A 27944-nucleotide genomic window follows, 5' to 3' on the forward strand; every position below is an offset into this window, starting at 1 on the left:
TTTTGTTGGTTCAGTTTTGGGTTTTTGTTGTTTTTGGTTTTTTGGTTTTTTTGGTTGGGTGGGTTTTAGGGTGTTTGGGTATTTTTTTGGTTGGTTGGGTTTTGGGGTTTTTTTGGTTTTTTTTTTTTGTTTCTGCTGGAGCTGAGGGGGAATAAAGCCTGGATTTGGCTGCTGGTCACCACCAAACCCTTGTGCTTGGACCTTTATCCTGAGGATGGAACTTTCCAGGCTGATTCCAAGGCCCTTTCCTCCATCCAGCTCTGCCCACACTTCTTTCCCTTCCCTGCCCTCTTCCAGTTCCCTCTCTGCTCCTTCCTTCTGGGATTTGCCCCTTCCCTGCTCCCCTGGACCAGCTGCTTGGGGATGCTCCAGAGGCCCTGGTGCCTTGGCCAAGAGGGACATCTAGTGGGACCTGAGCTCGGGGACCTGCCTTTGGATTTGTTTTTTTTATTTCTCAGATTTTGATTCATTTTCTTTATCCTTATTTCCTTTTTCTTTATCCTTATTTTCTTTTTTCTTTATCCTTATTTTTTCTTTATCCTTATTTTTTTCTTTATCCTTATTTTTTTCTTTATCCTTATTTTTTCTTTATCCTTCTTTTTTCTTTATCCTTATTTTTCTTTTATCCTTTTTTTTCTTTATCCTCATTTTCTCTTTCCTTTACCCTCTTCTTTTTTCTTTACTCTCTTTCTTTTTTATCTTTATATTTTCTTTTTTCTTTACCCTTATTTTTTCTTTACCCTTTTTTTTTACCCTTATTTTTTCTTTACCCTTTCTTTTTTCTTTACCCTTATTTTTTCTTTACCCTTTCTTTTTTCTTTTCCCTTATTTTTTCTTTACCCTTATTTTTTTCTTTACCCTTTTTTCCTTTTTTTTTCTTTATCCTTATTTTTTCTTTACCCTTTTTTCCTTCTTTTTTCTTTACCCTTATTTTTTCTTTACCCTTTTTTCCTTCTTTTTTCTTTACCTTTATTTTTTCTTGTCTTTACCCTTATTTTTTTGTTTTTCTCTTTACCCTTATTTTTTCTTTTTTTTTTTTTTTTTTCCCTTTTTTTTTTTTTTTCTTTATATTCTTTTTTTTATTTTTTCTTTTTCCCCTGGATGCAGGTGCTTGGGGTGGGTGCTTTGTCCCCACCATCTCCTGGGTGACATCCACCAGTGTTTAGGGAAATGTTTTGGGGGGAGAATGTGTCTTGGGGGTGGCCCATAGCAAACTGGGACTCTGGAATTAAACCATTAATATCTGTTTTGTTTTGGGTTGGTTTTTTTTATGTTAGTGTTTTTGTGTTTGGTGTTTTGTTTTTTGGGTTTTTTTCATCAATTTTGATGCTGGAAATTAGATGTGGGGTTGTTTCCTGGTTTCCAGCATCAGAATTTCAGAAAAAAAAAGGTGGGGAGAGCCTGTGTGGTGGGTGCTGGGGTTTGGGGGTATCTCCTGTAGGTTTTCAGGTGGGAAGCAGCTCAAGAACTGCTCAGGTTGATGCTGTTTCAATCCTGGATCCTCCTGGACTCTAAAAATGTGGGAAGAGCCCCATGGAGGTGTGGAATTGAAAGCTGAGGGTTGGGATCTGTGCTGCAGGTTCCCTGGCTCAGAAATCCTCCCAGAGCAGCTCAGAAAGACCCAGAGAGTCAGAATCTTAGAAAATATCCCAGTTTATTAGAGCATCTTCATAGAGAGTTTTACAAAAAAAAAACAATTTATTTACAGGCAAAAGGAGGGGGGGGGGTAACTAAGCTCAACACAAGTGTGCTCTTTGTGGGCAAGGAATGGGCTACATAGAAAAAAAACACAATAAAATAAAATCAACACATTCACAAGTCACAGGGTTTTGTTTGGTCTGGGTTTTTTTCTTTTTTTTTTTTGAGAAAAAAGCTTTTTTAATTTCCCAGCAGAGGTAACATTTGCTGGTGGCTGTGGCAGGGGAGAAGCTCCAGGGGTGGCATCAGTGCAGTGCAGGGGATGTCCCTGAGCTCAGCACCAGCTCCTGGAGCCTTAGGGACACTTTTGGGTGATGCCAATGGGTGCAGAGCTGGGAGCTGGGCACCCACCCCCTGGCTCTGCAGCTGCCACCACCTTTCTCTTTCAGCTCCACACTCCCAGACTTGGTGAGACCAGCAGTGACACTGGACAGAGATCAGGGTGGGGGATGTCAGGAAAAAAATGGTAAAAAGGGTAAAATCTCCTTTCCCCTTCCCCCCCGGCTCCTCAACAGCAGAGAAAGGGGTGGGGATGGCGGTTTGAAAACAAATTAAAAATTTAGAAAGATGTTTTCTAGCCTGTCCAATGAAGTTTCCCTGAAACACCAAGTGTTTATCTTATCTTTTTTCTACATGAATTAAAAAAATAAAGCTTTCCATCCTCTATCTTGGCTGGGTGGCTGCTCACCCAGGTTGGTCGCATCCCCTTTGCGGCACGTGAATCCCTTTCCCAGTTTGGGACCGGGGAGCTCTGAGTGGGAGGAGTCCCAGGGGGGGTTTGCAACGAGGTAGAGGGAGGATTCAAGTTCCCAGTGGAGGTGTCTGTGCTCCTAGAGCCCTGTCTGCTGCTGGAGCCAGGGCCTGAGGCTGGTGAGGCGGCTGTAGACCCCGGGTTTGTTCCTTTGGGCGCAGCCGTCGCCCCAGCTGACCACCCCGGCCAGGAACATCCTTGTGCTGGGCTCCACACTCACCAGGGGACCCCCAGAATCACCCTGCAACAAACAGTGGCATTAAGCAACGATGCTGGATGCTGTCCAAGTGTTAATTAATTAGTCATTAATTAATCTCAAAAAAAAAAAAAAAAACAAACTGAGCGGTTAAGGCAGCTGTCGCTGCAATTCCCTCACTCAACCCAATGGACCCAACCACTTGATCAATTAATTATGGCACTCACAGCCTGCAGCTTAGCTCATTATTCTGGCATTAGTAATTCCCTAATTAGGGTGCTCAGTAACAAAGTAGAAGGTGGGTGTGCTGTTCTAGCACCTCATGAGAGCATTTTGTCTGTAAGTTTGTTTGTTTGGAAGCACAACACTGACTCTCAGCAAATTCTGAGTCTGTTCTACATCGATTCTCAGCAACCTTTAACTTGCTCAGCAATTTTTGAGTCTAAGGCTTCCACTGATGTGCAGCAAATTTTGATTTTAAGTTCCACATCAGTGCTCAGCAAGTTTTGATTCCAAGTTCTACACTGGTGCTCAGCATTTCTGTATTTGTGCACAGCAAGATTGAGTCTGAGTTCTACGTTGATTCTCATCAGTTTTTGAGCCTGGGTCCTCCATGGGTGTGCAGCAATATTTGATTCTAAGTTCTGCCTTGATCCTCAGCAAATTTTGAGCTTAAGTTCTACACTGATTCTCAGCAACTTTTAAGTTCCACATCGGTGCTCAGCAATTTTTGATTCCAAGTTCTACACTGGTGCTCAGCATTTGTGTGCAGAGCAAGTTTGAGTCTAAGTTTTACAATGACTCTCATCAATTTTTGAGCCTGGGTCCTGCACTGGTGTGCAGCAATATTTGATTCTAAGTTCTGCCTTTTTTGAATCTAAATTTTGAGTCTAAATTCTACATTGATTCTCAGCAACTTTTAAGTTCCACATCAGTGCTCAGCAATTTTTGATTCCAAGTTCTGGATTGGCACTCAGCATTTCTGCATTTGTGCACAGCAAGTTTGAGTCTGAGTTCTACATTGACTCTCATCAATTTTTGAGCCTGGTCCTGCACTGGTGTGCAGCAATATTTGATTCTAAGTTCTACCTTAGACCCAAAATTTGCTGAGGATCAAGTTCCACACTGATTCTCAGCAACTTTTAAGTTCCACATCACTGCTCAGCAATTTTTTATTCCAAGTTCTACACTGGTGCTCAGCATTTGTGTGCAGCAAGTTTGAGTCTAAGTTTTACAATGACTCTCATCAATTTTTGAGCCTGGGTCCTGCACTGGTGTGCAGCAATATTTGATTCTAAGTTCTGCCTTTTTTGAGTCTAAATTTTGAGTCTAAATTCTACATTGATTCTCAGCAACTTTTAAGTTCCACATTAGTGCTCAGCAATTTTTGATTCCAAGTTCTACACTGGTGCTCAGCATTTGTGTGCAGCAAGTTTGAGTCTGAGTTCTACATTGACTCTCATCAATTTTTGAGCCTGGGTCCTGCACTGGTGTGCAGCAATATTTGATTCTAAGTTCTGTCTTGATCCTCAGCAATTTTTGAATCTAAATTCTACATTGATTCTCATCAATTTTTGAGCCTGGTCCTGCACTGGTGTGCAGCAATATTTGATTCTAAGTTCTACCTTAGACCCAAAATTTGCTGAGGATCAAGTTCCACACTGATTCCCAGCAACTTTTAAGTTCCACATCAGTGCTGAGCAATTTTTGATCCCAAGTTCTGGATTGGCACTCAGCACTTCTGCATTTGTGCACAGCAAGTTTGAGTCTGAGTTCTACATTGATTCTTATCAGTTTTTGAGCCTGGATCTTACACTGGTGCAGCAATATTTGATTCCAAGTTCTGCCTTGATCCCCAGCAAACTTTGAGTCTAAGTTCTACACTGATTCTCAGCAACTTTTAAGTTCCCCATCAGTGCTCAGCAATTCCTGACTCCAAGTCCTGCGTTGGTTCTCATCGAGTCCTGCATCACCCCTACCTAGGGCATCAGTCACCAGAGGAACAAGCTAAACCAGCAAACCCCCCCCAGTAAAGCTCTCCAGTGAGTGTGTTGTGTTGTTCCTTTATCTGCTGAGAAGTTCTGGAGTCCCAGTCCCACCCTGGTCCCCTGCATGGATCCTCAGTCCCACATCACCACCCCCTGCAGCTCATGTCCATCCCTCGGTCCCACTTGTGGGGGTGAAGTGGTGTGAGGTCTGCAGGGTGTGAGGTGTGCAGGGTGTGAGGTGTGCAGGGTGTGAGGTGTGCAGGGTGTGAGTCCAAACACCCAAAAGCAAAGGGCTGGGATCATCCTGAGCCCTGAAGGACCCTGCCCACCCCCCCCTTGTTGTCTCTGCTGCCCTCTCCCACCTGGCAGGCGTCCACGCCGCCGCTCAGGATGCCCACGCACATCATCCGTGGGGTCAGTTGGTCAGTCAGGAGCTCGTTGCAGACAGTTTGGTTGATGAGTCGGATTTCTGCCTTCTGCAGGATGGGGGCTCCAGCGCCTGAGAGGAGGAATAAGAAAAAGAGGTGGAAGGAAAAACACAGGGTGGGTTTTTTTCAACAGTTTCCCTCCCCCCGAGGGCTTCGTTTGGGCTCGGAACGACTGAGTAATTGCCAGGTAAATCCCTGCTGCAGCAATCTGCTTTTCCTGCAGGCATTAAATCATGGAATCATAGAACCAGAGGATGTCAGGGGTTGGAAGGGACCTCTGGAAATCAGCCAGGGCAGGGGACACAGGAACACATCCAGGTGGGGTTGGAAAGTCTCCACAACCTCTCTGGGCAGCCTTGGCCAGGGCTCCCTCGCCCTCCCAGGCAAGAAGTTTCTCCTCAAGTTGAGGTGGAACTTCCTACGTTCTAGTTTATTCCCTGTCCTGTTACTGGGCACCACTAAGAAGAGTGGCCCCTTCCTCTTGCCACCCCCCCCTCAGATTGTCACAGGCATTCATCAGATCCCCAGCTTATTAATGGGGAAATCTGTGCCAGGGAAGCTCACAGAATCACAGGGGTTGGAAGGGACCCCAAAAGATCATTGAATCCAACCCCCTGCCAGAGCAGGGTCACCTACAGGTGGGTTTGAATGTCTCCAGAGAAGGAGCCTCCACGACCTCCCTGGGCAGCTTGTCCAGGGCTCTGTCACCCTCAGAGCAAAAAAATTTTTCCTGTGTTTATATGGAACCTCCTATGCTCAGGTTTTTATCTGTTGCCTCTTGTCCTGTCATAACTGGGAAGAGCCTGGCACTCATTTGATTTCAGTGTCAAGGCAAGCTAATACATTCAAATACATGTAAATACATGTAAATACATGTAAATACATTTAAATTGTGTCCACCCAGCCCCCTCTTTTCCCTAAATCCCCCAGGAAATCACCCCAGCACTCACCCCCTTCCACGGTCGCTCCCCAGCCGGTCACCCACAGGTCCTTGCCCACGGGGAAGGTGTGGGTGACATCAGGCAGGCAGATGGGTTGGACAACAGAGGAGAAGGTGACAGGGGTCTGGAGCTCCATGACAGCAATGTCATAGTCATAGGTGTAGTCATTGAAGTGGGGGTGGGAGATGATGCGTTTGATCTTCCGCATTTGGACGTTGGGGCCATCCAGGTGGCCCTGGTCAGTCAGACCCAGGTAGGCTGTCCAGAGACTGGGGTCTGCATACCTGCAGGAGCCAGGAAACACAGAGCAGGGTGAGGCCCCATATCCCAAAAACATCCCACCTCCCAACCTTCAATATTTTCCTGTAAAAACTGAAGGTTTCTCCCCTCCCCAGCCCTTGGGGAGTAGGGGAGGGGTCCTGCCCGTCCGTTCCTGCTCCCAGCTACCTGATGCCCTGGAGCTGCAGGAAGCAATGTGCTGCTGACACCAGCCAGCTCTCCGAGATGAGGGAGGCCCCACAGATGTGGCCCTGGCCCTTGACGTGCAGGCTGACCTGCCAGGGCCATTCTCCCACATCCGAATTCTGGCCCCCGACGATCCGTGACTTCCTGACGTAGGAGCGCAGCCCGCAGTCTGGGGAAGGGGGGAAGGAGAAAATGGGGGCATTTGGTTACTCCTCTTCCCAGATAGCTTCTTCACCTTTTCTACATCTGGGATAACATCTCCCCCAGCATAAAAGCCTAAGCAGCTGTGTCAGGAAGAGCTGGGGCCATCAGCACAAACATTAAATATTCGCTGTGCAGAACGAGCCCTCCTGGGCAGCACAAGGACTTCAGACACAGCTGGGTGGATCTTCTGGAGTTTCTCTCTCAAGTAATTTACAAAATTTACTTCCAGCAAACCATCACATTTTCCCCTTATCTTCATTTCCCAGCGTGGCTGAGCAGTGATGCAAAAGCCTTCCAGAAAATTCAGCCATTTGACCTCAAAACTGACCTCAGGCAGCACAACTCGGGTAAAATTACAAGCTCCTAAATGCACGACATTGAACAAACACCTCAACTGAGTGTTTCTCAGCCCAGAAACTGTATCCCCCCCTTTTCCCCAGGGCACTCACTGCAGTTTTCCTCATCTGAGTTGTCCTCACAGTCCTGCTCCCCATCACACTCCGGGTTCTGTTTGCTGATGCAGCGCCCGTCCCGACATTTGTAGGTGTGCTCCTTGCAGGTCACTGCTGGGGGGACATCCTTCCCTGCAGGGAAAAGGGAGAAGGCTTAACCCAGGGGTTCTGGGGATGTCATTTCTTCTGAGGAGCCCTTCACCTCTTCAGCCCACCCCCAGGATGTTTTAAAAACGCCTGCCAAGGTGCCCAGCTGGGAGGAAATGGGTTAAAAAAAAAAAAAAAAATATATATATATATATATATATACATATAAAAATCACAGAATGGGATCATGGAATGGTTTGGGTTGGAAGGGACCCTGAAGATCATCCAGTTCCAACCTACACAGGCAGGGACACCTCCCACAAGACCAGGTTTCTCCAAGCTCCATCCAACCTTGTCTTGAACATTTACAGGGATGGGGCAGCCACAACCCCTCTGGAGAACCTGCACCATATATTTATATTTGTATATAAATAAAGCACCTATCAGCATATTGATAAACATCCTTTGGAACCACTCTGACAGCAGAGGTAAGAACAGGAGTCAGCCTGGCAGTACCTCAGCTGAGTAGGTACCTCAGTACCTACTTCTTTTTATAAAAAACCCAAAAAACCCACAAAGACTTTGCTGCCTGGCTGCTGTTTAACACTGCTGCTCCACCAGGGCTGGAGGGAGACCTATTGTGAATGGCACCAGTTTGCACTGTGACCTCTCCAGCTGGGCTGCAGACCAGTTCAGGGGGCTCAGTGGGACAGGAGGGCTCAGACCCATCACCCCTCCAAACATCCCAGCAGCAGAGAGCTCCCAGGAGACAGCAAGGAAACTGCACACAAAAATCACCAGACAAATGAGTGCCACTGAAGAGTTTCTTCCTAACACCCAACCAGCCTTAATCTCCCCTCTTCCAGCTTGAAACCATCCCTCCCCTTGTCCTATCACTCACAGACCCTTGTGAAAAGCCCCTCCCCAGCTTTCCCTGCAGGTCCAAGCCCCCCATCCTCACCGGGGCTGCAGGTGCCCTCGTCGCTCCCGTCCCCGCAGTCGTCCTGCCCGTCACACTCCTGGCTGCTGGGGATGCACTTCCCATTGTTGCACTTGAAGCTGCCAGCTGCACAGCCTGGGGACACAGCACCCTTCAGGGACAGCAGGACACAGATCCCACCCCCAAACCAAGATGCACAAAACCTCTGCAGCTACAACACCAACACCCACCTCCCAACACCAACCCCCCCCCCGTCTCTTCTCCTCCACACACTGGATTCTTCAGAAAGAAATTCCCCCCAAACCACTTTTCCTACAACCCCTTGGCCTTGCTCCAGCCCTCTCTGCCCTCCAGATGAGGCACTCACTGCACTGCAGCTCGTCACTGTTGTCCCCACAGTCGTTGACATTGTCACAGACCCAGAACTTGGGCTTGCACCATCCGTTCTGGCAGCGGAACTGCTGCTCGGTGCAGGCTGGAAAAGCAGAACCAGAAATCAGGGCACAGAACTGCAAAGGTACCTGGGGAGTCACCAGAGGGAAACCCAGGCACCTCTCATTGAATCACAGAGTCATTAAGGCTGGAGAAGATGGTCAGAACATCCAACCCTCATCCCAAAGCATCTCCCCGAGTCCTGCATACACAGAGGTTTTTTGAACACCTCCAGAGAGGGTGACTCCTGGGCAGCCTGTTCCAATGCCTGACCACCCTTTCCATAAATAAAGTTCTCCCAGAATCCAGTCTGAATTTCCTAAAATCCAATTTCCTAATATCTGATCCAACTTCCTCCAATCTAATCTGAGATTTTAGGAGTCACCTGAGACCATTTCCTCTCATTCTGTCACTGGTTACGTGGGAGAAGAGACCAACCCCAACCTCACAACACCTCCTTTCAGATTTGTAGAGAGCAATAAGCTCTCCCTTCAGCCTCCTCTCCTCCAAGCCCAATTCCCTCAGCTTCTCCCCATGGGATTTGTGCTCCAGACCCTTCCCTGCCCTTCTCTGGATGAACTCCTGCCACTCAAACTCCTCCTTGTCATGAGGGGCCCAAAACTTAGCCCAGGATTCAAGGTTCTAAGAGTGTGCAACCAAAAAAAAACCCCATAGCAGCTTGGGGCCATGCACACCAAATCAGAATTTATTTCATCTATAGGACAATATTTCCACTGCTCTGGAGAAGAAAACTCCCTGGGAGCTGCAAAGTCTCTGTGGTAGGGAAGGGAGAGTAGCACACATGTCCTCAGAATACAGCCCATCCCCTGGGAATCAGACCCCAAACCAGGGGATCCCCTCCTCTCTGATTAACCCTGGACAAGAACATGACCTCCAGGACAGCTCTGCTAATCCTAGAGAAACCAAATGAAACATCTCCTGTGGATCTCACCTCTTTTCCAGGTGTGCCCCAGTTCAGTACCAAACCACCTCCCCTTTGTACCACCCAAACCCAGGAGGACTGCATGGAAAAACACACTCCCTACTGGGAGGTACTGGAAAGGGGAGCAGATCCCACTGGGAGAGGACTGGATGAGTTAAACCCACACTGGGCAAGGAGCTCAAAGAGATCACAACACCAAGCACCAGGGGCAGAGGCAGCAGGGACATCACAGAGGACACCAGGACACAGCTCCCCCAGCCCCCCCGGGGCAGCACGGCCCTTCCTGTGATATTAAAAGAGAAAAAAATGACAAATAAGAGCAACTTACTGCAGGACCTCTCATCACTGCCATCCACACAGTCCAGCCACCCATCACAGCGCATCCTCTTGTCAATGCAGCGCCCAGTGTTGCAGGTGAACTTCCCAGGGCAGGCTGAGAGGAGGGGAAAAAGGGATAAAAAACCCACATGAACCTTCCAGCTGTCCCCTCTCTGTCATTTCCCCAAAGCACACAACGTTCCCTGAGCCTGCTGACAGCATCCTGTGCTAACAAACATTGTTTTGGGTTTTTTTGGTGGTACCAAACACAAGGAAGCTGAGCAGGAAAATAAAGGTTTCAGCTCATGGTCTGAGTTCTGCATTGGTGCACAGCAATATTTGATTCTAATTTCTGTATCATGCTCAGCAGTTCTTGATTCTAAGTTCTCTGATGCTGCACAGCAACTTTTATTCTAAATCCTGCATTGATGTGCAGCAGTTTTGGAGTTTAAGTTTTACGCTGGTGTGCAGCAAGTTTTGAATCCGTGTTCTACACTGATCCTCAGCAATTTTTCATTCATTGGTGTGCAGCAAGTTTTGATTCTAAGTTTTGTATGGTGCTCAGGAATTTCTGATGCTCCTGTTGATGAACTTCCCAGGTGAACTTCCCAGGGCAGGCTGAGAGGAGGGGGAAAAGGGATAAAAAACCCACATGAACCTTCCAGCTGTCCCCTCTCTGTCATTTCCCTAAAGCACACAACGTTCCCTGAGCCTGCTGACAGCATCCTGTGCTAAAAAACCACTCTTTTTTTCTTTTTTTTCTTTTTTTTTTTTTGTGGAGATGAGGAATATGAGGAAGCTGGGCAGGAAAATAAAGGTTTCAACTCACGATCACTGGAGTCATAGGAGAGGTACTCAGCAGAGAAGCCTGTGTCTGTGTAGGACTGGTCTGAGAAGAACCTGACCTCTATTTTGTTGGTTGAACTGGCCACCACAAACTGGGAACGTTCCCCACAGTACCTGCAGGCAGAGAGAGCAAAAAAAAAAAAATTGAACAGAGTGTTGTAAATCAGCCCTGAGCAAACCTTCCTCCATCCTTCAGCTCCCCCTTGGCACTAAGGGTCAGCTCAAACACCCAGAAAGCTCCAGGGGCAGGAAAACCAAGAGATCTCAGCAAAAGCTGCTGGAGTTTTGCTGCCATTGGCAGGAGGTTTGGACCAGCTGCAAACACCAAGTTTTGATCATGGAAATGATCAGGAGCAAAAGCATCCAAACCCCTTCCTGGCAGAGGGATTTCTGATCTCAGACCAACCCTGGGCCTGGGTTTGTGCAGCCTCTGGAGCTGCAGGAACCCATCCCACCACTTCAAGAACCAACCAAGAACCACAGACACAGCTCCTGGCTCTGAAACCCTTCAAGGAAAAAGGGTGATTTTGGGCTGTGTAACAGCAACCAAGAAATGTAACAGTAAATTCATCACTAGACCAGGATGCAATTAACCCTAAGGACTGGAGATTGGATTCTTCAAGCAAAAAGCCCATCAGATGTAGGGCAACTGGGCTGGTGAAGGGATCCAGCACAGATCCTATGAGGAGAGGCTGAGGGAGCTGGGGGTGTTGAGGCTGGAGAAGAGGAGGCTCAGGGGAGACCTCATCACTCTCTACAACTCCCTGAAAGGAGGTTGGAGCCAGGGGGGGGTTGGGCAGATATCAGTGGGACAAGAGGGCATGGACTAAAGAATTTTTTCCTAATACCCAACCTAAACCTCCCCTGGCAGAGCTTCAGCTCTGCCAGGGGAGGTTTAGGTTGGATATTAGGAAAGAATTCTTTGCAGAGAGGGTGCTCAGGCATTGGAATGGGCTGCCCAGGGAAGGGGTGGATTCTCCATCCCTGGAGATATTTCAAAAGAGCCTGGATGTGGCACTCAGTGCCATGGGCTGGGAACCACGGGGGGAGTGGAGCAAGGGTTGGACTTGATGAGCTCTGAGGTCCCTTCCAACCCAGCCAGTTCTAGGATTCTGTGATTCTATGTTTCTGCCTTTCTGCAGCATCTGGGGGGGGGATACCTCTGGGATACCTCTCACCACGGGGTGCTGAGGGACCACAGCAGCTCCCCAGAACGCCCTCCTGCCTCTCCCCATCCCAAAAAGCTGCCTCAGACTTGTCCCCCAGCAAATTTAAAGGAAAGCAGAAGGTGACAACTCAGCTCAGCCCCTCCACTGCCACCCACCTCGTGCTGTTGATCTGCACATAGTCCTTGGTGCAGGAGGTGATGGGGATCCCAGGCTCCAGCACAAAGAAGGTGTTGAAACGAACCTTCACGTTCTTCTGAGAGGGAACCTGGAAAAGGGAGCAGAGTCAGGTGCAAGGCTGGGGTTTTGGAGCACAGAAAATGGGAATTGGCTTGGTGGGGAGGACAGGAGGGAACTGGAAAAGTCCAGGAGAAAAAGAAACACCCTCCTGAAAAGGCTGGGAGGCTCACAGTGACATTTAGAGGGCTGCTTGCCTTGCTGAGCCCAGGACCCCAGACCCAGCAGGGACACAGAGATGTGAAGTCAGACCTGCTGTCCCCCACCACCCATTTTCACCAGCAAACCACTGCCCTGCCCCAAATCCCAGGTGCTCTTCTGCTTTTTCTCCAAAGCCACAGTTCCTGGGGGCTGTGGTTAAGTCTCACACAAATTTCAGTCCTCTCCCAGCATCTTCTGCATTGGGCACCAGCTCCTGAAGCCACCCTGCAGCCCTGCTAGACTTTGGCAGCATCTGCCCCGAGCCCACAGCATCAGCAAATTAATTTCAGAGTTTAATTAAGGCAAAGAGAGGACCCAGTCTCACCTCGATGTTCCAGACACACTCCATGAGTGGAGGGTAATGTGCTGGGTAAAAGGGAGTGGTGAAGGTGCCACTCTCTCCTTTCAGGGTCCCACCACAGGCTAGGAGAGAAGCAAGAAGATTAGAGGAGGTTAGAGATGTAAAGACAAGGTGGTTTTTCCCAGGCTGAGCTGCCTGTCACCCCAGGCAGGAAGGGAGGAGGATGCAACAGCCTCTAACAAGGTTAAGGCAACTTCCAGAGAGAGAAGCTCAGCTCCAGCACTTGGAGAAAACCCAGGAGGATCAATTAGGTGCTTCCTGCATTCATCAGGCTCCATGGCTAATCCAACATAATTCTTCTTTTGCCTTCCTCAGGGGACATCATTACAGCAGCCAAAGAGCACCAGGAGCCAGGGAAGCTCCAAGAGCTGAAGTGTCACCTGCTTCCAGGTCTCCTGGCCTTGGAAATGTTCCTGGTGAGTGATCCCAGCCAGGGCTGCAGGTGGGGAAGAATGGGACCAAGATCTCTGCTCACCTGTCACCTTTGGGAGCTGGAAGAACTCTGCCTTAAAGCCAGGGAACCTCCCCTCCTTGTTGGTAACCAAAGTGACAAGCATGACGTTCTGGGAGGACAGGAAGGTCAGGTTGTAGGAAGGGGCATAATTCCCACAGAGCCTGGGAAGGAAAGGACAAAATCCATCAGGCACAACTCCCAGGAGAACCTCAAGCAGCAGAGCTCAGCTCAGAGCAGGGACAGGAGCTCAGGAACCATCAGGACTCCTCAGGGTCACCCTGCCAGCTCGGTGTCACCTCCTGGGGACACTGACCTGACCAAAGTGTGGGGCTCCACGGGGCTCAGGGAGTTGTAGACCTTGATGTAGTCACTGTCATCTCTGCACTCCTCCAGCTCCAGGGTCCTGAAGGTCAGGCTGATGATGGAGTTGGCATCTGCCCTCAGTGTCCAGTAGCAGAGGGCATTGTTGGGGTAGGGGCTGTTGGGGAAGCCTGGGGTGGTGAAACTGGTGACCTCCCCTTCCTTGGCATGGAGGGCAAACATGCAGCTATCTGCCAGGGAGAGCAGGGAGGAGTCAACAAAGAGGTTCTGCCCTGCCTTTCCCTGAGCTCTCGAGTCCATCCTTGCTTATCAGCTTCCATCTGCACTGGGAAGTGTCCCTGGCCATGGCAGGGGGGTTGGCACCAGCTCATCTCTTCCAACCCAACCCATTCTATGATTCAGTGACACCCAGGGCACCCACAAGGCCTTTTGCCACATCTGGTGGAGCCCAAGCCAGCTCCAAGCAGCAGAGGGAGGTCTGCAGAGCACCCTCCCCACCCCACAAGGGAAATCACCAACCCAAAGAAGACAGAAGAACAACTCCACTTACAGTCCCGGGCTGAGTTAGCCATGCTGGGGTCAGCAGCTGCAGGAGAAAAGAGAGATGTTGTCACCTTTGGGCTGTGGAAAATCCCTGGGCAGAAAGCTGGAGATGTCCCTGAGGTGGGCACTGATTTTTGGGGTCCCTCCCCGGGGAGTGACCAAACTCCCCCTCTGCAGGAGGGAAGATTCCTCTCCATCCCTCTCCAGACAGCCCTGGGGGAGAGCCAGCTCCTCACACTCACCCTTCAAATCGCCACCAAAGGCCTCCACGGGAGGTCTGAGAGTGACAGCTGGCCCAGAGAAACGTGTGTCCCCATCTCTCCAGCCAAATATCCCCCCCCCAGAAAAAAACCCAAACCCCAGGAAGAGCCAGCACTCACGGAAAGCCACCACCGACTCCACCTTCAGCATGGGGTTGCGCAGACGGGGGTTCCACCTCTGGACCAGGCTCTGCTTGTCTGCCATGGCCCTGTCCAGGCTCTCCTCCCGGTATTTGGGGACGAGGAACTCCGACCAGTAGTAGGCAATGACACTGCCCTCGCTGCAGGAGGAGGGAGGTGCTGGGGTGAGAGCAAGGAGAGGCACAGGAGGGGCTGCGACTTCCACCCCGAGGATGGGCAGGGGAAAGGCAGAGCCTCGAGGACCAACTCAAGCAAACTGCACCCAGCAAAGGTCCCTGCCAGCCCCAGGGAGGATTTTTCCAGGCTGCCAGGTGCCTCCCCTTGTGGTTCCTAAGTTTTGACTGCACCATAATATGATTTTGCCAAGCTCCCAGTGATGAGGGCTGGCAGAAAAGGATGGGCATTTTCAGGTCACTTTTCACTGCCTTGCATCACTCAAGGTGGCTTAGGGGGTGCCCCCACCCCCAGCAGCCTGGGAACAAGGGTCTGTGGCTGTGTGATACCCCAGCATCACCCTCCTGCCCCCTGGACAGGCCTCAGACAGCACCCAACACTCACCTGAATGCAGTGATCACTGTCTCCTTGTGGTAAGGGCCAATATCTGGGTGATTCCGGTAGATTTCCTCCACCTAAAAAAGTTTAAAGAAGGGTTTTCAGGAGTGAGGAGGAAAGGCTAAAGATAAGAGAGACCTTTAAGCCTGCTATGGAAAAATCAGGCAGAATCCTGCCTCAGCTCCCACCCCGACTCATCTGCTGACATTGGGATTTTCCCTGGCACCCACACATCTGGGAGAGGCTGGGGCTGGAGCTGTGACACCAAGACTCAGCTTCAAGGCACCCATCCCAATGCCTCACCTCATCCCCTGCACCCATCCCAAGGGAGCCAGAAGGTTCCCAAAAATCCTATATGCAAGATCCCCCTGGCCTCAGGGCAAACCAGTCCTGGTGGCAGGAGGACTCCAAGACACCTCTTACCGTGCTCTTCACCTTCTTGGCCAGCATCAGGAACTCTGGTGTGCTGGAGTTCTCATAAGCATCAAGGAAATCCCAATTCAGAACCCTCAAGTGGCCATTGAAAACCTTCTGGACAGGGGCGTTCCTGTCTGGAAGGCAAAATTCCAGAGTCAGAAAGGATTCCCAGAGCATAACAAAGCTTTTCCCAGGTGGAGGTGCTCCCAGGGTGCTGCCCTACACCCTACTCACATTTGAAGTGCCAAACCAGGAGCCCAGTGAGAAGGGAGCTGAGCAGGAACCCAGTAAGCAGAACAGAGATGACCACCCGCCTCCTGGGACCCCTCTTCTCCATCTTCTTGGAGTTCATGGCAGGGAGGAACTCCACCCCTTCCTCCAGGTTGTTCATGTCCTAGGAGAGAGGAGGAAGCAGGATGGTGGGAAGGCTCTTTCCCAAAGCTTGGGTTGGAGAGGTGGCACCAAAGGACCTCCCCGTGGCAGCTCCCCAGCACTGAGACCCACAGCCACCCCATGGCAGGACAAACCTTGAAGGACAAACCTTGAAGCCTTTTGCTTTGCTTTTCCACACCCCCCTGATTACTTTTTGGACCTCACACGTGGTGATCAACTCAAATAAACTCAAGGGTGAGGCCACACACCCCCAGCCCCCATGAGCCTGAGAGGTCCCAAGCTCAGAACCTCCAAGATCTCTGCCTGCTGGCAGCTGAAACTGCAGAAAATTCACCCCTGCAAAGCCCTGCCTGGGTGACAGCTGTGTCACCTGCAGCCCCTGGGGCACAGCACGCTAGAAACAGCATTCCTGTAAAATAAAATAAAAAAGAAACCCAGCTACTTCTCTGTTTTGAACATGCACAGCTCTCTGGATGTCTCCCAGGTCACCACAAGGCTCCTGTATTTCTCCTTGGGATTCCACAGCACCAATAAAAGAAATAAATAACAGAAAAAAACCACCCTCAGATGAACACACAGGGTATCCCTGAAGCCTGTGACCAGCCAGGCTCTCAGGACAAGATGTCCTGGCATGTCCTGAAGGGCCAGAAAAGAGGATCCAAACCCAAACTTGCAGCTGGATAGTGCCAGGAGGCCAGCCCACAAATTCTGCTTCCTTCTTGTGCCTCCCTTGGGGGTAAGAAGGGCTCTGCTGGCTGCAACCTGCCCAAACCATGAGGACACCACAACAGAAAGTATCAAATGGCACAGATTTGCTGGCCTCAATCCCATTCCTGTGTTCTGGGAGGAGGAACATCATCCTTGCAAACACGATACTGCCAGTCCTCTGACACCAAAAACACTTGGGCTGAACTGATGCAAGACACAGGGGTGATTTGAGGATCACCAGTCCCTAAAAATCAGGAAAAAAAAAAAAACAGCAAAAGGCATTCTGCTGGCAGAGGGACCTCCAAGGCCTCCCCACTCTCCTGCAGACCCAAGTGATGAGTTTTCCTCACCCTTTTTGTCTCCCAAGGGAGACTCTCCCTATTCCCCAACTCCTTTTGCCCTTTTCTTCACCCAATCTCCCTCCTCCCACCCTGCACACCTCACCTAAGCCTCTCCTCCCTGTGGTATTTGCCCGAGGCCCTTTACAAAAGAAGGAGACCTGGCAGGGGAAGCACCTTCCCCTACATTTTTGCAAAGGATTCTGAAGCTTAATCCTCTGCAAACACCAGAAAACCACTGGGACCAGAACAGATTTGCACCCCTTGCTCTCAGAATCCTCCACCAAAAGAAACCAAAGACCACTGAGGGTGATCCCCCCAGGGTTGCTCTGATTCCTGTTTGGTTTCTGTGATCCTACAGGAAAAACTTGAAAACATAACCCAAGGGAACTTGAAAAACAGAAGACACCCAAAATAAAGCTTAAAGGCAAACAGACATCCTAAAGCAAGAAACACTTGACTCAGACTCAGTGCCTGGAGTTTGGGGCACCATCTTGGAAACAGCCATCAGGCTCCCATCAGCTCCCAAACCATACAAGAAATCCCCCCAAAACAGGTGAAGAGAAAAAGAAAACAGCCACAAACCTCACCAGCATCTCCCTTCTCCCACCCTGGGGCTGCTTGCAGTGCCAAACCTTCCCAGGGCTGCCAAAAACCTTGCTGCTGCTACAGAAAAATTATTTCATTCTCTTCTGCACAGCAAAAAAACAACCTGAGATAAATCTAAATAAGGAGCAGCTTTCCCAGAGGAAGGATCAGCTGCCCCCAGCTCACAGGGGGAAGGCATCATCCCTGTGTTCTGAGCAATAATTCTGGGGCTGAGCTGCAAGCAGGAGGCACTTGCTGCCCAGCAGTGTGGTTGATGTGTTCCAACATCCCCTGCCAGCTCCAGGTTGTGTCCCTGCAGAGAGAGGATTCTTAGGCAGGAAAAACCCAGGGATGTGATCCCTAAATTCTGATTAAATCAGAAGGAAAACACAAGCACAAAACACACACTGCTCCTCTGGCAACAAAACTCAACCTCTGATCTTTCTTTAGGCAGTTTCTCCTCTGGAAAAACAAAGGAAGAGGTTTTTTCCTCCTGAAAAACAAGGATCTTAAAAGTGCCAGAGTTTTCAGCAACCTTTGGCAGCCTGTTCTGCTGAGGTGGCAGTGACAGCCACAGCACCAAGAGACATTAAAAGAAGGGAGGGGACCCTAAGGGAAGTTATTTTTGTTCCTATTTCTGCCCAAGGTGCAGAACAACCACTGCTACTCACCAGAAGTTGCCCAGTGATTGGAGGCAGACATGAAACTGGATCCAAAGGTGTTTCCCCCCCTGCCCTCTCTTTATATTCCTCTTGTCCTCTCCCATCCTCAGACCTTACACCCACCATTAATATTCCCCCTAACTCTGGCACTGCTGGGAAGCTGCTCTGAAGGGTCACAGCCTGGGTAAGCACCAGCAATTCCTGTAAACTCCCTTCCCAATCCCAGGCCAAGGATCTGAAGCATCCCCCAAGCACTACAGGAATGTGAAATCAGGTCATGCCAGGAAGATTTCTGACCAGCTCCTGTGTCCTCACCTCTGAGTAAGAAGCTGAACCTTCCCTGCTCCCTGTCAGCAAGAAAAGGACCTGTCTGACCTTAGAACCAGATTTGTCTGTGCCCAAACAGGGCAGCTCAGACTCTGCCCTGCTGCACATCCCCTCCTGCCCCTGGGATAAGACACCTCCTCTGTGGGGCTGGAAACCATCCTCTGAGCTAGGCAGAAAGCAGGTGGAATCAACAGCAAAACAGACTCGAGAGGTTCTGGTTAAATCAAGCAAAGACAAATTTTAATCTTCCCTTCGTGGTGGCTGCGTGGTCCCCACCTCTGGTGACAGAGGGGACGTGAGAGCTCCTCCTGCTCTCACCTCAGCACTCCCCAAGAAACAGGCTCTGGCACAAAGGTCTGACTCCCTTACCCTTCCCAAAGAAATGACTCCAATGAGCATTCCTAACAGAAAAACTTCCCTGATATTCTTCTCTCCACTTCAGTCACGGGTTCAGTTCCTTCCTCTTGCTCAGCCCTCACCCTCACGGCAGGGTTGGAGCTTTCTGGTCACCACCAAAGCCACAACAGCAAAAAGCTCTAAGAGACCTTGCCCTATCTCTTCCAGGCTTCTGTTTCCCCTGGAATCCAGACTCCATGAGGAAACCTGGATAAGGAACCCTCTCTATCCATCCAGAAAGCACCTGGGAGGGCTCCTCATGCAGAGAGCTGGGAGAGAAGTCCTGTGCCCAAGGAAACCTCACTGCTCCTCCTAGGTAAGCCCCACAGTGTATTTTTAGACAGCAGCCATGCTCTGCCAGACTGGACAAACCAGATGCAGAAGTGAGTAATTCTGACAGCCCAGAATCCAGCAGGTGGGGATGGGGGGAGCTGCCTCAGTTTGGGGTGGAGATGCTGGCTCCCATCCTCCTGCAAAGGGGCCAAGGCAGGGTGAAGGCTTCTTCATCTTCTTCCAGGAAGAAGACTTCTAAGATGAGTCCCAAACAGGGTCCATCTGGATCAACACCTCTCCTAAGGGCTGATTTCTGGTTTGTTTGGTGGTCCCCCCAAGACAACCTGATGTGTCCTGGGCACCAAGAGCCCTCAGTGCTCCTCTCCCCTCCAAAAGAGGTGCCCCAGCTCCTGCCCTGTGTCTGCCTCACCCTGAATCACACTGGGACAGTGTTAATTCCACTTGTCCCTTATCACCCCTCCTCACTTTGTCCAGCACAAAAGATTCAGCTGTTTCCCCTCACTTTTATCCCATCCCAGCCTCAGCTGCTCAGCTGCCACAGGACCCTACAGATCCCCAAAAGCAGCACCCAGATCTCATTGCCCAAACCCTGCTGCCTGATGCACACAGCCAGGAAAAAGAACCCCTAAAAATACAACTCTGGAGGTGGGCTGGGGAGGTCTCAGATGAAACAGAGTCACCAGATTATGGGGTTAGGTAGGGTAACACCCATCACCAAGGTACTGACACCCTGTGGACCCAACACCCAGTCCCCACCTCCCCCTTTTCCAGCCTCTGGTGGTGTTCAATAAAAATTTAAACCAATTATCACAGGGGAAAGGAGAGGAAGGAAATCCATGGGCTCATCAAGCAGCTCAGGACAAGCTGGGCTGACAGCCTGGGACACCCCAGCCTTTGAGATCAGGGGGGTGGAGTGCAGAAAGAGCCCAAAAATTTGTCTTTTCTAAAATCTGAGGTTTCCCTTGGTCCTACTAAAAGCTGCCCACAGTTTTGTGGTGCTGGCAGGAGGGGATACAGCTGGTTTCTCACAAGGAAGATCTAAATGCTGCTGGCACAGCACCCAAATCACTTCACCTGAGTCCAGCTACAAAACTCTTGAGATCAAATCCTGTCCCCAACTCTTTCTCCTACAAGAAAGCTGGGGAGGGACTCTTTAGGATCTTGGGCAGTGGTAGGACCAGGGGGGATGGATTCAAACTAGAGGAGGGGAGATTTAAATTGGATGTTAGGAAGAAGTTCTTCACCATGAGGATGCTGAGACCCTGGCACAGGTTGCCCAGAGAGGTGGTGGGAGCCTCATCCATCCCTGGAAATTAAGGCCAGATTGGATGGGGCTCTGAGCATCCTGAGCTGGTGGGAGGTGTCCCTGTCCCTGGGGGTTGGAACTGGGTGAGCTTAAAGGTCCCTCCCAACCCTGGCAGTTCTGTGATTCTTGCTGCAAACCCCAACACTTCTCCAGAAGGAGATCTGATAAGAATAATCTTCCACTTCCCTTCCTATTCCTGATAAGAAACCCATGGAAAGGGCACACACCTGAGCTCCATTTCTGTAAGGCACATCCATGCTGTGCTGCTCCACCACAGGCAGGAAAGCAGTAGAGAAACTTTGTCAGCACCCTATTTTTTTCATTTTTCAGTTCCTTATTTGAGGCAATGATGCTCTAAAATGATGACATCAGAACCAACAAGGGAAAATGGAGCAGGAAACAAAGGAGTGCTCCAGACTGTCTGCCTTCCAGGCACAGAGGGAAGTGCAACAGTGAAAGATACAAGTCACACACACCCATTTCACACACCAGTTCCCTGCTGGATCCTCTAGAGCACCTTGTGACCACCCTGAGTCAGATGAGAAACCAAATTCCTTCAGGTTTATGACAGAAGAAACTCAAGTTAATGTTTGCACTGGGCAGCACAGGCTTGGCTTGCAGCCCTGCTCCAGGCTTATCAGTGCAGCTGAGTCATGGAACAGAGTAGTTCAAAATGATAATAAAAAAAAGCCACCACACTTCTAATCCTGTTTCTGATGACTTGTCCATGTAAGAGTTGGCATTTCTGAGGGAAGTAAAGCAACCTTACAGACCTGTTATACATAGCCATGAGCCACTTATGTCCCAAGACGAGAGGAGAAACACACCATGGATGCAAATGTTTATTTAAAAGCCTCTTGCACCTTCCCTGGGACAGCCAGTACTGTCTGAGCAACAAAAAATGCCCTCCAGCAGCCTAAGAAAACCAGCTGTGCTCCAGCCTCAGTGAAACACTCAGCACAGCACCTCACCCGTGCTCTTGACCAACTCTGAGAGTGCTGAGCTGGGTCTGGCCCATGACATTTGAATGTTTGGAGTTAACAGCAAGGGACACATCAGCACCTCCAACCAGGCAAAACCATCCCCATCAGCTGCTCCCTCCTCTGCCCCAGCCTCTCTCTCAGGTACTGCAGAGTTTTTTGCAAGGTTCATCCAAGCAGCCTTTGGATACAAATGAAATATTCAGTATTCACAGTATTCACAGCTTTGCTCTGATCCCTTCTTCCCCAAAGCCAAGCTCTCAAAAATGTTCCTGCTGCTCCCTCCGTGGTTTTACAAAGTGATCTTTTGTTTAGTGAGCAAAGGTCTGGCACACTCTCACTTGGCCTGAGCCTTTCTGTCCTCGTCCCTTCCTTATTCCTGTTTGTCTTTGGCACCAACAGCTGCAAAACTGGCCTGGGCAGCAGCTCACCCACCAGCCACAACCCAAGACAAAAGCTCTTTCCAAGGAAGGGGAGCAGCTTTTCCCAACAACTGTCTCAGCTCCCTCTCCCTTGCACTCATTGCACAACCACTCACATTGGCTCTGCCCTGGGCTTTATGGGGAGCCAAGTCCAACAACAGTTGGTCCACAAGGGACAAATTCCTCGGGCTGTTTGCTGCCAAGGAGGGGAGGTAACACCTTTGAGGAAGTCCTCCTGGATCAGTTTCAGCTCCTCTTCAACTGACACAGGGGAAAGACTGACCCAGAACCCAGGTTCAGGACCTGACAGGGACCCACTCAAGCCCTCAGCCCTGCCTGAAGGACACACCAGTGTGTAAAACCACCTTTTGTCACAACCAAGTAACGGAGGGAAGAGCACAGTGACACAAGTGTCACCCCGACCCGGCCAGGGAACAAGGAGCTTGAATGGTATCAGCAACATCATCTCCTTCCTACCCCTTCCTGGCAGTCACCACGGCCCTGACACAGGGAAACTTTTCCTTGCTGTAGGCCAGCTCAGAGCTCTGAGATCTCTGCTCAGGGCTCAAGCTGCAGGCTCCTGTACCACTGCTATCTGCTGTGCCACTGCCAGACACCAGCTCTGAAAGCCAAGCCCCAGAGACTGACAGCCTGCAGGTGAGCTGGGACATGATGCTGCCTTACTCAAACCTAAAAAAAAAAAAAGTTTTAAACAGCACAGAACAAGCTCTGGAGGTGCAGCCCCAAACCACCAGTCCCTGCCTGACCCTCAGACTGATATGGAGAGCAGAGACTGCAGCTTAAGCTCCCCTGCTTAAACCTAAAAAAAAAAAAAAAAGTTTTAAACAGCACAGAACAAGCTCTGGAGGTGCAGCTCCAAACCATCAGTCCCTGCCTGACCCTCAGACCAACACGGAGAGCAGAGACTGCAGCTCAAGCTCCCCTGAGAATCCATCAGTTCATTAAAGAAGCCCCAGAATTAAAAGCCAGACCTCCTGACAGCCTGGACAGGTTTAGGGAGATCTGTTGCTAACCAACCCAACCCCAGCAACCAGCTCACCTCCCGCTGCTTTCCTCCTGCCATCCCCAACCTGAAACCAAAATCAAAACCAGCACAAGAGGCAGGGACCAGGGCACGGCCAGGGGCGGGAGGGACTTCCACATTCCCAAAGCTGTTTACCCTTCTCCTTCTCAGCTGGGATCTTCTCCTGCCTCTCCCAAAAAAAGAAGAACTCGGGGAATCACTTCCCGAGGGATCCAGAGCCCGCTCAGCCGGGACTCCCGAGTCTCAAAGCAAATCGCTGCCAGCCATGAGGCAGCTCAGCCAAAAGGTGAAAGGGGGGGTGTCCTATTCCCATCCCCCCCAATCCTGCTCTCCTCACCTGCCCTTTGCTGCTGTACCTCATCCCGGCAGCATCCGTGGGGCCCCGCTCCATGGCCTGGGCGGCTGCCGGCCCGGCTCAAGCAGCCATAGCGCGGCTGCTCCTCCTTGGGACACGGCACAACCCGGCTGGGCACGGTGCCCAACCCCTCCTCTCCTCCTCCTCCTCCTTCTCTCCGGGCTCCCGGCAGGTGAGGGAAGGCGGAAACACCCGGCAGGTTCCCCTCGATGGTTCCGTGTCCCGGCTCCCGCCTCTCCCGCTCCGCAGGTGTCCGCGGGAAAACCATGGGAAACGGTGTGGGCCGAAAAACTCTGCCCCGAGAACTGCTCCGAAAAAGGTGACCCCCCCAAAACTGCTCCAAAAAAAAAAAATGATCCGAAGAAGCTGACCCCCAAAAACTGTGCCCCCAGAACTGCTCCGGAAAAAATGCTCCAAAAAAGCTGACTCCCAAAACTCTGCCACCAGAACTGCTCTGAAAAAATGGTCTGAAAAAACTGATCCCCAAAAACTGTGCCCCGAGAACTGCTCCGAAAAAACTGACCCCCCAAAAACTCTGCCCCCAGATCTGCTCTGAAAAAACGATCCGAAAAAGCTGACCCCCAAAAACTGTGCCCCCAGAACTGATCCGAAAAAATGGTCTGAAAAAACTGACCCCCAAAACTCTGCCCCCAGAACTGCTCCAAAAAAATGATCCAAAAAAAGCTGACCCCCAAAAACTGTGCCTCCAGAACTGCTCTGAAAAAACGATCCGAAAAAGCTGACCCCCAAAACTGTGCTCCAAAACCTGTGCCCTGAAAACTGTGCCCCAAAACTGATCCAAAAAGCAGTGCTCCCAAAAACTCTGCCCCAAAACTGTGCTCCCAAAACTGATCCAGAAAGTGGTGCTCCCAAAAACTGTGCCCAAAACTGCTCCAAAAACTGTGCCCCCCCAAATCTGTGCCCAAAACTGTGCTCCAAAATCTGCCTCAAAAACCGTGCCCCCAAAACTGCTCTGAAAAAACTGCCCCCAAAACCTGTGCCCTGAAAACTGTGCCCCGAAACAGTGCTCCCAAAACTGCTCCAAAAAACTGTGCCCCAAAACCTGTGCCCAAAAAATGTACTCCAAAAAGCTGCCCTCAAAACTGTGCCCCTAAAACTGCTCCAGAAAACTGTGCCCTGAAAACTATGCCCCAAAAACTGTGCTCCCAAAAACTGTATTCCCAAAACTGCTCCAAAAACCTTCCCAAAAACTGTGCCCCAAAAACTGTGCTCAAAAAAATAGCCCCAAAAAGCGGCCCCAAAACTGCCTCCCAGATCTGTGCTCCAATGGCTGTGCCCTCAAAAATTGAGCCTAAAAAGTGCCACAAAAGCTGAGCATCATCCAAACAAAGGCTTTGTCCTAAATTAAATTAAATCAGGAAAGTCTGGTTTTTACCAGCCTTCCACTAGCAGGACTTGCTTTAGGCCACAGCATTATGTTCCCAAAGTTTTGTCCCTTTTCTCAGGTGACAATTACCAGGCTACAAACCCTTGCTCCAAACCTCTCTGAGTCCCCAGCTCCCCCAAACACCTGGGACACACCGAGGGGCAGCCAAAGGAAACCAGACCCTTTATCCCAGGCTGAAACTGCCCTCAGCTCAGGCTCTTCAGGAATCACCCAGCTCTTACCAGCAGATGCACCGTGAGGAGCCACACAGCAGAAACTGCTCAGGTACCCAAATCTGGTGGTGCTCACATCCCATCAGCAGCTCCTGAGGACTCCAGGGTTTGAGGTTCAAACGCTGCCCCCAGAGAAGAGAAGGAGGGAGCAGCAGCAAAGCCCTGGGTTCTGAGAATGCTGGAAGGCAGGTTGGAAAGAGAGCTTTGAACACTGACACCTGCATTCCTGACTGGCTTACTGCATCGTTTTCCCTGTCTGGGAAAGATTACTCCTCTCCCCACACTCCAATCTTTAGATTTCTCACATTCAAGGGTAAGTCAAGAGAGCTGGACCAACATTTTCTTTCTTGGAAAGGTTCTTTCTCTTCCCTGTCTTACATGTGACAGTCTACACCAACTTTTTTGATATGCCACTTTTTTGAACTTACCATCTCTCTGCTGCCTCTTTTAAACCAGCTACAATCAGCCCTGAAACTGCCTTTTTTTTTTTTTTTTTTTTTTCAACATCTGAACATATAAATTCCAGATGAACCAGAAAGCTGGTTCTGGTACAACAGGAGCTGCCCACTGATCCACGGGGAGATGCAGGCAGGGAGATGCTCACAGGGTTACCTTTGTTTCCCCTTGCTCTAAAACATCTCCTGCAGAGCTCTGCAAGTTTTGCAGGAGTTTCTTTGGGGGGAAAAAACAAGGCAGAGACATGTCTCTGGATCCTGTTTTCTTCTTTGCTGAAAAATACAACCAAACTTCCGTGCTCTTACAGAAATACTTCTACCACTCCGTTCCCTGTCCCCTCGGCAGATACCAGAATCCCCCCCACAGGCTGAGCACCCCCCAGCAGGAAGTTCCTCTGAATTTCAAATATTCCCCTTCAAAAGGTGGCTTTGTTACTCAGCCTGCTGAAACCACCAGCTGGCTGATGTCAGGAGCTGCTCTCAGCTCTCCTGCTGATGCCCAGCCCTGCCCAGCACTCCAGTTTTACAGCCACTCCCTACCTGGCTGCCTTAACACCCCCGTGAAATTGCACATTTTAGGCACAAAGCACTTAGGCCGAGCTGAACCCTGCTCTTTTGCTTCTGCAGATTTCTCCTCTTCACCTCCAGGCAGGTGCCAGGCAAACACCCATCCCTGGGATGTGGCCAAGGAGGAGAAGAGGGAGACTCCCTCTCTGATCCTCGCCAAGCTCCACAACTCTTGGAGGTTTCACAGGGGGCAGAGAATGCTCTTTCCTCTCACTTTACAAACACATTCATCAGCCCAGCTGGCTCTTGGATGGAGTCACCGTGAGGGAAAAAAAAAAAAAAAACCAACCCAAAAAACCCAAAGCAAACCAGAAAGCAACACACGTGCTAAACATAAACCCCAACCTAGCTGCTGATTCAAAGCCCTCAAGGACAGGATTGCTGTTTCTCTGCTGCTGGAGCAGGGATTTATCTTCTGGCCCTGTTGCTAAGTAGGTGATGGCCACCGAACAGCCCCAAAACATCCAAGCAGCAGCTCCCAGCACACCAGATGCTGTCACACTGGGACACTTCCATGTGTCTCTCCAACCTGCCTGAAGGACGCTGAGCCCAGGGAAGTCACTTCTAAGAAAAAAGGCACCAAAGAGGAAAGATCAAGCCACTTACCCACGTGCAATGGCAGCACTCAGCCAACAAATCCTCTTCTTCTTCCAAACGCTACCAATTCATTCACCAAAAACCCAGTTTCCTCCTCCTAAAGCTGCCTCTTTGCCATCAGTGTGGCCCCGGCAGCATCCTGAGTCGAGATTCAGCAAGTTTTGAGGAGGGAAGAGAGCAGGAACCGGGCTGGGGGCACGGCTGAAACTTTAGGAACCAAACCCGGCTTTCTCGGCACCGCAGACGATTTGCAGGAGCTGAACCTCCTCCCTGAGCCCGACCTCCAGGAGAGTCCCAAGGGATTCAGGGATCGGCACCAAACGCTGTCCGGAACAGGCAAAGTTATTCCCGCATCAGCTGCCAGCCCCGGGAATGCCATCCACGTGAAACGGGGAAAAAACGCAGCTGCTCACATGAGGAATGAAGGCAGGATGCTTGCGGAGGAAAAAAAAATCTGGCGGAGGCGATTCCCAGGGATTCTAGCCGGGAAAAGGAGCAGCATCCATCCACACAGCCAGGGGCCGGATCCAAAGAGTGACAAAGACTTTTTTTTCCTCCCTGCTGTGTGTCTCAACGTCTCCGTTTCCCGGCGTGACTCCGAAATTCAAATTTCACCGGCTGTGCCCTCCCACCCAGATTCCTGCCAGACAGCCCCGAAACCACCCCAATCTCAGCCAACCCTCAAGCCGGTCCGGCAACTTCTCTAGCGAGATACAAAAGATTGGGAAAGCGATAAAAAGCTCACAGGGTGTCCTGTTACTTTGCATTCCAAAGGGTAAATAAAAGGCTGATTCAGTGGGAGGAGAGGAAAACGTCAGTCCTGAGGTTCCCTGGTGAACGAGCAGCCCCCGGAGTGGGAAGGTGAAACCCTGGGTACCGCTCCACTGAGCACATCTCTGCCTCTTGTAGGGTCTGCGGAGAGTTCCTCCCGGGCTGGTTCAGCCTCCGCAAGGCAAGGGGAATAATTACTGAGTTTGGAGAATGGGAGGTGTGGAGCTGGGCACAGGCAGAAGGTGGTGGGGCTGCCTCCGGGGAAGCCGGCCAAGGGTTTTGTGTCATTTGGATGGGAATTTACCCTTTGAGCTCAAACGCTTCTCTCCCAAGCTCTGCCGTGAGGGTCCTGCCCCCAAAACGTGGTTTTGGCAGGGATCACAAAGGGCTTTGCTGCCCAGAACACAGGGCACTGGGACAGCCTGTGGGTGATCAGGGCATGAGAGCAAGGACAGGAGGGGACACTGAGCAAGGAGCCCAGACAGCACTGAGACATTTTCCAAAATTCAGGGGAACCCTTTCCTGTGCCTCTGATGCTGATGGTGCCAACCACTTGACAGTCACGGGACTCCAGAGGGAATCCAAAGCACTGGGGCACCCACCACAAGCTGTAAGCTTCCTCTTCTGCTTTTTACTGGGTCTCTCTTCAGCTCTCCCGTGGCTCACCCCTTTTTGTGAGCTCTGAATCAGCAGCAGCAGCAGCAGCAGCACTTTGGCAGCCAAACTCTAAAGGAGTGGACAGGCTTGACTGCCTGGTTTTTGGCCCTGGGTATTTTGA

The 27944-nt window shown here is 50.5% G+C and overlaps 1 protein-coding gene across 2 annotated transcripts; it reads right to left on the reverse strand.

Annotated features, from left to right (window-relative positions):
• Positions 1–1637: 1637 nt before the first annotated feature.
• On the reverse strand, positions 1638–27062 carry ST14 (ST14 transmembrane serine protease matriptase). Of its 2 annotated transcripts, none has more exons than XM_071768981.1 (19): positions 26405–27062; positions 15577–15736; positions 15349–15476; positions 14932–15002; positions 14353–14513; positions 13980–14015; positions 13422–13659; positions 13130–13269; positions 12619–12716; positions 12014–12123; positions 10673–10803; positions 9854–9958; positions 8518–8625; positions 8172–8285; positions 7121–7255; positions 6450–6636; positions 6012–6286; positions 4996–5132; positions 1638–2690 (listed from the first exon to the last, which is right to left on the reverse strand). In XM_071768981.1, exons 2-19 carry the CDS (start codon positions 15731–15733, stop codon positions 2529–2531), a joined length of 2493 nt encoding a protein of 830 aa, XP_071625082.1. In that variant the 5' UTR covers positions 15734–15736; positions 26405–27062; the 3' UTR covers positions 1638–2528. The 2 variants fall into 2 exon arrangements, with proteins under 2 accessions (XP_071625082.1, XP_071625081.1); XM_071768980.1 differs by lacking the exon at positions 26405–27062 and adding an exon at positions 23139–23307.
• Positions 27063–27944: the final 882 nt, after the last annotated feature.

Source organism: Heliangelus exortis, chromosome 26 (genome assembly GCF_036169615.1).
Source record: "Heliangelus exortis chromosome 26, bHelExo1.hap1, whole genome shotgun sequence".
Classification (NCBI taxonomy): Eukaryota; Metazoa; Chordata; class Aves; order Apodiformes; family Trochilidae; genus Heliangelus; species Heliangelus exortis.